General features: G+C 44.9%; 1 protein-coding gene across 1 annotated transcript; it reads left to right on the top strand.

The window, feature by feature from the left end:
• The first annotated feature begins 343 nt into the window (after nucleotides 1-343).
• On the top strand, nucleotides 344-8,327 carry LOC134577758 (chymotrypsin-like elastase family member 2A). The gene is made up of 8 exons (XM_063436633.1): nucleotides 344-391; nucleotides 1,992-2,080; nucleotides 2,815-2,912; nucleotides 3,281-3,409; nucleotides 6,291-6,427; nucleotides 6,655-6,800; nucleotides 7,303-7,455; nucleotides 8,206-8,327. The coding sequence occupies exons 1-8, from the start codon at nucleotides 352-354 to the stop codon at nucleotides 8,221-8,223; spliced, it is 810 nt and encodes a 269-aa protein (XP_063292703.1). The 5' UTR covers nucleotides 344-351; the 3' UTR covers nucleotides 8,224-8,327.
• Nucleotides 8,328-11,491: the final 3,164 nt, after the last annotated feature.

Below are 11,491 nucleotides of genomic sequence, written 5' to 3'. Positions count from 1 at the left end.
TATTTACATTAGGTGGTTTATAACATATCCCAACCAATAATTGTGTGCCCCAAGCAGATATCTACCCATAAAGCCTCCACATTTTCCTCGTCACACTCCACATCCCTAATATTTGATTACCTTTCATTCCACATTTGTTGTAGGTTAGAAATAACTCCTTGGAACTGTAATATTTCAATTGAAGCAACAACAAAAAAAAGCCTCATAATCTTAAAGAGTAAACATTGTGATGGTGAGAAAATTCCTCATAGCTCAGAGTGTTCGTGTTTATTGTGCTGCGAATATAACAGCCGGAGATAAGATTCCTGGATAAATACCGCCCAAATTAATTGTAAGTAACCACATACTGACATGTTCCCATTAATAGTCCTAGCCCTGCTCGCTGGCGGAGGTAGGTGTCGTTATTTAATATGTAATATTTATTTATAATACGTATAACTGGAATGCTGGATCAATACTGTACAGTGTCATATTTAAATATATAACAAACAAATAGTGCTGCTCAGGTAGTGTGGGTTATAGGAGGTGTGGGGAGCTGCAGTGAGTGTATGTTATAGGAGGTGTGGGGAGCTGCAGTGAGGGTGCTGCTCAGGTAGTGTGGGTTATAGGAGGTGTGGGGAGCTGCAGTGAGTGTATGTTATAGGAGGTGTGGGGAGCTGCAGTGAGCGTGCTGCTCAGGTAGTGTGGGTTATAGGAGGTGTGGGGAGCTGCAGTGAGTGTGTTGCTCAGGTAGTGTGGGTTATAGGAGGTGTGGAGAGCTGCAGTGAGTGTGCTGCTCAGGTAGTGTGGGTTATAGGAGGTGTCGGGAGCTGCAGTGAGTGTGCTGCTCGGGTAGTGTGGGTTAAAGGAGGTGTGGGGAGCTGCAGTGAGTGTGCTGCTCAGGTAGTGTGGGTTATAGGAGGTGTGGGGAGCTGCAGTGAGCGTGCTGCTCAGGTAGTGTGGGTTATAGGAGGTGTGGGGAGCTGCAGTGAGTGTGCTGCTCAGGTAGTGTGTGTTATAGGAGGTGTGGGGAGCTGCAGTGAGCGTGCTGCTCAGGTAGTGTGTGTTATAGGAGGTGTGGGGAGCTGCAGTGAGTGTGCTGCTCGGGTAGTGTGGGTTATAGGAGGTGTGGGGAGCTGCAGTGAGTGTGCTGCTCATGTAGTGTGTGTTATAGGAGGTGTGGGGAGCTGCAGTGAGCTCTGCTCATGTAGTGTGTGTTATAGGAGGTGTGGGGAGCTGCAGTGAGCTCTGCTCAGGTAGTGTGTGTTATAAGAGGTGTGGGGAGCTGCAGTGAGTGTGCTGCTCGGGTAGTGTGGGTTATAGGAGGTGCGGAGAGCTGCAGTGAGTGTGCTGCTCGGGTAGTGTGGGTTATAGGAGGTGCGGAAAGCTGCAGTGGGTGTATGTTATAGGAGGTGTGGGGAGCTGCAGTGAGCTCTGCTCGGGTAGTGTATGTTATAGGAGGTGTGGGGAGCTGCAGTGAGTGTGCTGCTCAGGTAGTGTGGGTTATAGGAGGTGGTGGTGGGGGGGCTGCAGTGAGCATTATAATTTTGTTCCATGTATAAATTATTGAGTTCCCCTGTCTGCTGTGAAGTATCAAAAATCTGATATCTATAATTTAATTTGTGTTTGTACAAATTATATCCATGATGAGCATCATTATTATACTATATACGTAGGATGCCATTTTCCTGGATTCACTAAGAGAAATGAATACATGCGCTGTCTGTAAAACAAAGCAAAGATATATATTATTTGCTATATTTTAGTCTATGTTCTTTATGTGTGTTTACGTACCCGAGAAGCTGACACAGAGCTTACTCTGCTTTGGTCATTTTGATGTAAATATGTAAATATTACAAATTTGCAGGACTCACTGTTTAGCAGATAACTAGCTGGAGTTTATCCCCTGAAGGACACATGACGGAAATATTCCGTCATGATTCCCTTTTATTCCAGAAGTTGTATCCTTAAGGGGTTAAAAATTTTAACGGATGTTTGATTCTTTCACACAGCATACGGCTGTGGCGTATCCACCAACCAGCCAGCGCTGTCCAGAGTTGTAAATGGTGCTGAGGTAGTTCCACACAGTTGGCCTTGGCAGGTAAGTTGTTTTAAATCTCCTCTTTGTCTCTTGGTACCTAATATCCTCTGGAACTCAGGCCAAACTGGCACCCAGTACAGTGCAGACTGGCACCTAGCATGGTGCAGACTGGCACTTGGTACAGCCCAGACTGGCATCCTGTACAGCTTTTACTGGCACCCTGTACAGCCCAAACTGGCACCCCGTATAGTGCAGACTGGCACCTAGTACAGCCCAGACTGGCACTCAGTACAGACAGGCTGGCACTCCGTACAGCCCAGACTGGCACCAAGTAGAGCCCAGACTGGCACTCAGTACAGCCCAGACTGGCACCTAGTATGGCATAGACTGGTACCCAGTACAGCCCAGACTGGCACCTAATACAGCATAGACTGTTGTCCAGTACAGCGCAGACTGGCACCCTGTACAGCATAGACTTGCACCTAATACAGCATAGACTGGCACCCAGTACAGCCCAGACTGGCACTCAGTTCAGTGCACAATATTAAACTGGTAGCACCCAAGTCTTGGAATAGTGGGTTAATAAAACCACACAAACTTGTCTATTGATCTGAATTCAATGTATAGCTCCACTGCGGCCCTGTAGCGCTGTGTGTCTGTCACAGATCTAGGAGGAGAGTGTGTATTAATCTGTACACACATTAATTCAGGTATCAGGTGTCAGAGATGTACGATATATTGACGGACACTCAGACAGAAACAATAAAGCTTTAATCATTGTGTCTGTCATTCAGGCCTCTGTCCAATACACCTACAATGGCTACTGGTACCACACGTGTGGAGGGACACTTATTGCACCCAACTGGGTCCTGACAGCAGGTCACTGCATTAGGTAAGTGGACAGTCTTACCAGGATCATTATATATCACTACATCATGTGACTGGACACGGTTACCATGGTTACCATAACTTTATATCCCTGCATCATGAAATGGACACGGTTACCATGGTTACTGTCATTATATATCACTGCATCATGTAAATGGACACGGTTACCATGGTTATGGTCATTATATATCACTGCATCGTGTAAATTGTAATTTTATGCCAATAAAGACAAGTTTTCCAAGTCAGCACTTATTGTGTAAATATTCCAGACATTTCACACTTTAGTAATTACCCCTGTGTGTTAGTGCATTCCACGTGTTGGGGAGATTCCTTTCTCTGTTTTTATTAATATTTATTATAATCTTTCTCCAGCTCTTCCTACACTTATCGAGTGATGCTTGGAAAACACAACTTCAGAGTTCTGGAGGACGGGCAGAAAACAATCAGTGTTACTAAACTTATCAACCACTCAAGATGGAATCAAAATAATCTAGGCAATGGGTAATTCAAAATGGCGGCATTTCCTGTCAACTTCGCCTTTAGTGCTAGCGGCATTGGGTGCCATATTTACATTAGATTTCAGCACAGTGTACAATGGGCTGACAGAACCGACAGAAACAAAAACACATTGAAATAGGAAGACATCTGTCAAAAGGAAGGGAAGACCCGGTTCATACACTGGAAAGAGAACATTATTTGTTTGACTTTCTTTTCTAAATTCATTGCTTTGTGTCCAGAAATGTTGATTTACATGGGAACACACTCTGTGATTAAAGGGGCTAACACACCTTAGACACTTAGCTTTTATTTAATCTAAACAAAGGTCTGGGCACAGGGACATCACGCGCTTAGATAAAGGTCACTGGGTGGTGAGCTTTCTATTTATCCCTCACTTTAGGACAACTGTCATCAAAGTTAATAAAATGGAATGACATTTTTTTAAATGATGTATATTGATTTAAAAAAAAAGAAAATTCCCATGTTATCTGGCTGAGCGGCCATGTTGGGTCAGACTCTACAGCTATCTGACCGACGACTGCTGCTCAACCAAACTTGCTGCTGCTGGGAATGGTTTATGTAAAATTGCAGCAGGAAAATATTATTACTTTAAAGAAGAACACTTTCTGTCACTTAGTGACTCCCCATCAGCCACATTGATAATATGGGCACCAAGTGACCTCCCCCTCCTCAACCACATTGATAATATGGGCACCAAGTGACCTCCCCCTCCTCAACCACATTGATAATATGGGCACCAAGTGACCTGGCCCTCCTCATACACATTGATAATATGGGCACCAAGTGACCTCACCCTCCTCAACCACATTGATAATATGGGCACCCAGTGACCTCGCCCTCCTCATACACATTGATAATATGGGCACCAAGTGACCTCCCCCTCCTCAACCACATTGATAATATGGGCACCAAGTGACCTGGCCCTCCTCATACACATTGATAATATGGGCACCAAGTGACCTCACCCTCCTCAACCACATTGATAATATGGGCACCCAGTGACCTCGCCCTCCTCATACACATTGATAATATGGGCACCAAGTGACCTCACCCTCCTCAACCACATTGATAATATGGGCACCCAGTGACCTCGCCCTCCTCATACACATTGATAATATGGGCACCAAGTGACCTCACCCTCCTCAACCACATTGATAATATGGGCACCAAGTGACCTCGCCCTCCTCAGCCACATTGATAATATGGGCACCCAGTGACCTCGCCCTCCTCAGCCACATTGATAATATGGGCACCCAGTGACCTCGCCCTCCTCAACCACATTGATAATATGGGCACCAAGTGACCTGGCCCTCCTCATACACATTGATAATATGGGCACCAAGTGACCTCGCCCTCCTCAGCCACATTGATAATATGGGCACCCAGTGACCTCGCCCTCCTCAGCCACATTGATAATATGGGCACCCAGTGACCTCGCCCTCCTCATACACATTGATAATATGGGCACCCAGTGACCTCGCCCTCCTCAGCCACATTGATAATATGGGCACCCAGTGACCTCGCCCTCCTCAACCACATTGATAATATGGGCACCAAGTGACCTCACCCTCCTCAGCCACATTGATAATATGGGCACCAAGTAACCTCACCCTCCTCAACCACATTGATAATATGGGCACCCAGTGACCTCACCCTCCTCAACCACATTGATAATATGGGCACCAAGTGACCTCACCCTCCTCAGCCACATTGATAATATGGGCACCAAGTAACCTCACCCTCCTCAGCCACATTGATAATATGGGCACCAAGTGACCTCGCCCTCCTCATCCACATTGATAATATGGGCACCAAGTGACCTCACCCTCCTCAGCCACATTGATAATATGGGCACCCAGTGACCTCGCCCTCCTCATACACATTGATAATATGGGCACCAAGTGACCTTGCCCTCCTCATCCACATTGATAATATGGGCACCAAGTGACCTCGCCCTCCTCATTCACATTGATAATGTGGGCACCCAGTGACCTCGCCCTCCTCATCCACATTGATAATATGGGCACCCAGTGACCTCGTCCTCCTCATACACATTGATAATATGGGCACCAAGTGACCTTGCCATCCTCATCCACATTGATAACATGAGCACCTAGTGACCTCGCCCTCCTCAGCCACATTGATAATATGGGCACCCAGTGACCTCACCCTCCTCATCCACATTGATAATATGGGCACCTAGTGACCTTGCCCTCCTCAACCACATTGATAATATGGGCACCTAGTGACCTCGCCCTCCTCAGCCACATTGATAATATGGGCACCCAGTGACCTCGCCCTCCTCATACACATTGATAATATGGGCACCTAGTGACCTCGCCCTCCTCAGCCACATTGATAATATGGGCACCTAGTGACCTCGCCCTCCTCATACACATTGATAATATGGGCACCAAGTGACCTCGCCCTCCTCATCCACATTGATAATATGGGCACCTAGTGGCCTCGCCCTCCTCAGCCACATTGATAATATGGGCACCTAGTGGCCTCGCCCTCCTCAGCCACATTGAACATGAATGGAACTGATTGGCTGATAACCTGCTCAAGGAACTCTCAGCCAATGAATGCCATCAACTTTGGCCAAAACAGACACTGACACAGTAGACCAGGAGAGCCATGAGCTATGTCAAATCACAGCTAATCACCTTGACATTAAACTGAGGGCATGGCCCCTGGACACGCTAGTCAACCTAGACACTATAGTGAGCTGTTTGCCCATGCTACTTAAAATGTCCCTGTAACAGCTATGTGGTTCCCCTACCTCCAGATACAGTTCTCTCACCAGGCTGGTGGGCATGGCTAGAATTGTGAATACTTTTAACATGATGCATTTCCCATTTAGATTTGATATCTCCCTCCTAAAACTGTCAGAGAGCGTGGAATACAGCGACACCATACAGCCAGCATGCCTGCCCCCTGCCGGACTCATTCTATCACATAACACTGCATGTTACGTTACAGGATGGGGTAACCTACAGAGTAAGTCTAACACTTCTATTATTACAATATTCTTATTTGTAAAATGCCAGCATATTGCTGTGTGACATAAATCAAACTGCTCCCAGCCAGCTAGAGGTCTGGAAACCAAACACTTTTTTTTAAATAAATATATTTTACATTTGATGCAGATATCCATCATCTCACAGAACACGCCTGCTGCTTTTGGCTGGCCAGTACTGATAATATTTATGTGATTATTATTTCAGCCAATGGTCCGTCTCCAGATCAGCTGCAGCAGGGGCTCTTACTAGTGGTTGATCACGCCACCTGCTCCCAGTCTGACTGGTGGGGCAGAACTGTGAAGACCAACATGATTTGCGCTGGTGGAGATGGAATCATCTCCAGCTGTTACGTACGTTCTACTGGTTTAAAGTTTATTATATGGTTACATTGCTTATTGGGGTGGAAACAAAATATAATCCCATCCAGTTCTGCCAATAATTTATTTGGATTGTTTGTAGCCCCCGTCTGTCCCCCCTCTGTGGGCGGCAATGTATGTTACATTGGGTAGCCTAAAACAGATCTGAAAGAAGGAGAGGGTTATTCACTAAGCAGTGAGCATGTTGCTATAAAAAACAAGGCTAGGATAACTTAACTATCAACTCCCCACAGTACCAGTTTAGAAAATAAACAATTCCTATTTATACATAAGGATTGGCAGAACTGTAAACTATCATTATGTACATTTTATTGGAGTGGTGTTAGTGATTTAGTACAACATGTTATTTGCTCTTACACTTTCCTTATAGAGTTTTGTATTGAGTTTCCCAGCCTATGACTAATTGTATTTAAGTTTCCCAGCTTATGACTAACAGCCCACTGCTTATCACAAGTCCATTCATTCCCCCTGGCAGGGTGATTCTGGAGGACCTTTGAACTGCAGGAATTCAAATGGTGCCTGGGAGGTCCACGGTGTGGTCAGTTTTGGTTCCTCTCTCGGCTGTAATTACTACAAGAAGCCCTCTGTCTTCACGAGAGTGTCCGACTTCAACAGCTGGATCAGCACGGTAAGAACGGGTCCATCAATTAGGAACGTTCACTAGTAAACCTTATACAATATGACTGGTTTCAAAAGGAAGAATAACGTAAGAAAATCCTTCCAAGTCTATATAGGCTATATTACTACAGTGCAGAAAGTGGTACGAGGCTGGGTCCATCGGCACTCCAGTAAAAGAACAAAAGGATTTAAACAAAAAAATATACATGCCACACTGCATGTAGCACTCAGTAGCCACAATTACATAAAATAAAATGACAACAAATGATGGGTTTTTCATTACATGTGCTGCCTGCTATATCAAAGGGCAAGTCATGTTGTCAAATCCTATTGGCACAGCGGGTGATATAAAAGTATTGTTGTGTGTGACTGACACTGTGCAGTGTGTGCCCCTAATCTCAGTGCAGAACTGGGCATTGTGAGAGTTACACACCTGGGCAACAGTTGCCATCATTAATTCAGCCCCTCTCCTGTTACAGATATGCTGGGAGAGGAGCTGGGGAGACTGTGTGATCCTCTCTTTCCAGCTCCTATCCAGGCATGTCAGTAATGGGAGAGAGGATGAATTAACAATGGCAGTAGATAACGTGTATCTGACCTTCAATCTCATGGCTTATTATGAAATCTACTTAGCTGCATAGTTTTCCCATAATACATACAGCATTATATAATGCCTGGAAGACGTAATAACATTTTATAAGCTTGTATACTTTGCCAAATGATTTATGCTTCTAATTTTCCCTTGTGTCATGTTTTCCAGACAATCGCGTCCAACTAAAAACATCCAGGGATTCCTCTACCAGTATTTTGTCAAGTATAAACTGTGAATATTATTTGAGATAATAAAATCCTGTGATTTCTTAAATACACATTTTCCTTAAATGAAGTAAACGTTCTTTATTTATATTTATCTGTCTGTTGATTTTTGCTGCATTGTACTTGATGTCTAATCTGCTGATATAGTTGACGATTATTACAGGGTTATTCAAAAAAGTGTCAATTGCTAAGAATTCAAAGTCAATTGAAAGTGAATTTATAATATTAGGGCCAAAATAGCCAAAGGGAAAACGGAATTTACTTGGAGTCGCCATTAGAGGAAATAACAAAATAAAGATTAAAAAAATAATTTTGTAGTAAAATCTACTATTTTTCTCTGGGTGCACACCCTAATGCAATGTGTTACACACACCTATGGGAACAGAAATTGCTACAATGGGAGTTAGTGAAGAGTTCAGATTGGACTGCAAACACTAAATAGCAAACAGATGGCCATAGTCTGTACCCAGCCTCATCTCTTTATAAAATCCCCTCATTCCCAGTCTGTACCCAGCTCCTCATCTCTTTATAAAATCCCCTCATTCCCAGTCTGTACCCAGCTCCTCATCTCTTTATAAAATCCCCTCATTCCCAGTCTGTACCCAGCCTCATCTCTTTATAAAATCCCCTCATTCCCAGTCTGTACCCAGCCTCATCTCTTTATAAAGTCCCCCCATTCCCAGTCTCTACCCAGCCTCATCTCTTTATAAAATCCCCTCATTCCCAGTCTGTACCCAGCTCCTCATCTCTTTATAAAATCCCCTCATTCCCAGTCTGTACCCAGCCTCATCTCTTTATAAAGTCCCCCCATTCCCAGTCTCTACCCAGCTCCTCATCTCTTTATAAAATCCCCTCATTCCCAGTCTGTACCCAGCCTCATCTCTTTATAAAATCCCCTCATTCCCAGTCTGTACCCAGCTCCTCATCTCTTTATAAAATCCCCTCATTCCCAGTCTGTACCCAGCCTCATCTCTTTATAAAATCCCCTCATTCCCAGTCTGTACCCTGCCTCATCTCTTTATAAAATCCCCTCATTCCCAGTCTGTACCCAGCCTCATCTCTTTATAAAATCCCCTCATTCCCAGTCTGTACCCAGCCTCATCTCTTTATAAAATCCCCTCATTCCCAGTCTGTACCCAGCTCCTCATCTCTTTATAAAGTCCCCTCATTCCCAGTCTGTACCCAGCCTCATCTCTTTATAAAATCCCCTCATTCCCAATCTGTACCCAGCTCCTCATCTCTTTATAAAATCCCCTCATTCCCAGTCTGTACCCAGCTCCTCATCTCTTTATAAAATCCCCTCATTCACAGTCTGTACCCAGCTCCTCATCTCTTTATAAAATCCCCTCATTCCCAGTCTGTACCCAGCCTCATCTCTTTATAAAGTCCCCTCATTCCCAGTCTGTACCCAGCCTCATCTCTTTATAAAGTCCCCTCATTCCCAGTCTGTACCCAGCCTCATCTCTTTATAAAATCCCCTCATTCCCAGTCTGTACCCAGCCTCATCTCTTTATAAATTCCCCTCATTTCCAGTCTATACCCAGCCTCATCTCTTTATAAAGTCCCATCATTCCCAGTCTGTACCCAGCTCCTCATCTCTTTATAAATTCCCCTCATTCCCAGTCTGTACCCAGCCTCATCTCTTTATAAATTCCCCTCATTCCCAGTCTGTACCCAGCCTCATCTCTTTATAAAATCCCCTCATTCCCAGTCTGTACCCAGCTCCTCATCTCTTTATAAAATCCCCTCATTCCCAGTCTGTACCCAGCCTCATCTCTTTATAAAATCCCCTCATTCCCAGTCTGTACCCAGCTCCTCATCTCTTTATAAAATCCCCTCATTCCCAGTCTGTACCCAGCCTCATCTCTTTATAAAGTCCCCCCATTCCCAGTCTCTACCCAGCTCCTCATCTCTTTATAAAATCCCCTCATTCCCAGTCTGTACCCAGCCTCATCTCTTTATAAAATCCCCTCATTCCCAGTCTGTACCCAGCTCCTCATCTCTTTATAAAATCCCCTCATTCCCAGTCTGTACCCAGCCTCATCTCTTTATAAAATCCCCTCATTCCCAGTCTGTACCCTGCCTCATCTCTTTATAAAATCCCCTCATTCCCAGTCTGTACCCAGCCTCATCTCTTTATAAAATCCCCTCATTCCCAGTCTGTACCCAGCCTCATCTCTTTATAAAATCCCCTCATTCCCAGTCTGTACCCAGCTCCTCATCTCTTTATAAAGTCCCCTCATTCCCAGTCTGTACCCAGCCTCATCTCTTTATAAAATCCCCTCATTCCCAATCTGTACCCAGCTCCTCATCTCTTTATAAAATCCCCTCATTCCCAGTCTGTACCCAGCTCCTCATCTCTTTATAAAATCCCCTCATTCACAGTCTGTACCCAGCTCCTCATCTCTTTATAAAATCCCCTCATTCCCAGTCTGTACCCAGCCTCATCTCTTTATAAAGTCCCCTCATTCCCAGTCTGTACCCAGCCTCATCTCTTTATAAAGTCCCCTCATTCCCAGTCTGTACCCAGCCTCATCTCTTTATAAAATCCCCTCATTCCCAGTCTGTACCCAGCCTCATCTCTTTATAAATTCCCCTCATTCCCAGTCTGTACCCAGCTCCTCATCTCTTTATAAATTCCCCTCATTCCCAGTCTGTACCCAGCCTCATCTCTTTATAAAATCCCCTCATTCCCAGTCTGTACCTAGCTCCTCATCTCTTTATAAAATCCCCTCATTCCCAGTCTGAACCCAGCTCCTCATCTCTTTATAAAATCCCCTCATTCCCAGTCTGTACCCAGCCTCATCTCTTTATAAAATCCCCTCATTCCCAGTCTGTACCCAGCTCCTCATCTCTTTATAAAATCCCCTCATTCCCAGTCTGAACCCAGCTCCTCATCTCTTTATAAAGTCCCCTCATTCCCAGTCTGTACCCAGCCTCATCTCTTTATAAAATCCCCTCATTCCCAGTCTGTACCCAGCCTCATCTCTTTATAAAATCCCCTCATTCCCAGTCTGTACCCAGCTCCTCATCTCTTTATAAAATCCCCTCATTCCCAGTCTGTACCCAGCCTCATCTCTTTATAAAATCCCCTCATTCCCAGTCTGTACCCAGCCTCATCTCTTTATAAAATCCCCTCATTCCCAGTCTGTACCCAGCTCCTCATCTCTATATAAAATCCCCTCATTCCCAGTCTGTACCCAGCTCCTCATCTCTTTATAAAATCCCCT

This window comes from Pelobates fuscus, chromosome 11 (genome assembly GCF_036172605.1).
Source record: "Pelobates fuscus isolate aPelFus1 chromosome 11, aPelFus1.pri, whole genome shotgun sequence".
Lineage (NCBI taxonomy): Eukaryota > Metazoa > Chordata > Amphibia > Anura > Pelobatidae > Pelobates > Pelobates fuscus.
Note: the sequence above shows the minus strand (reverse complement) of the source record. Positions and strands in the feature narration are given on the sequence as shown.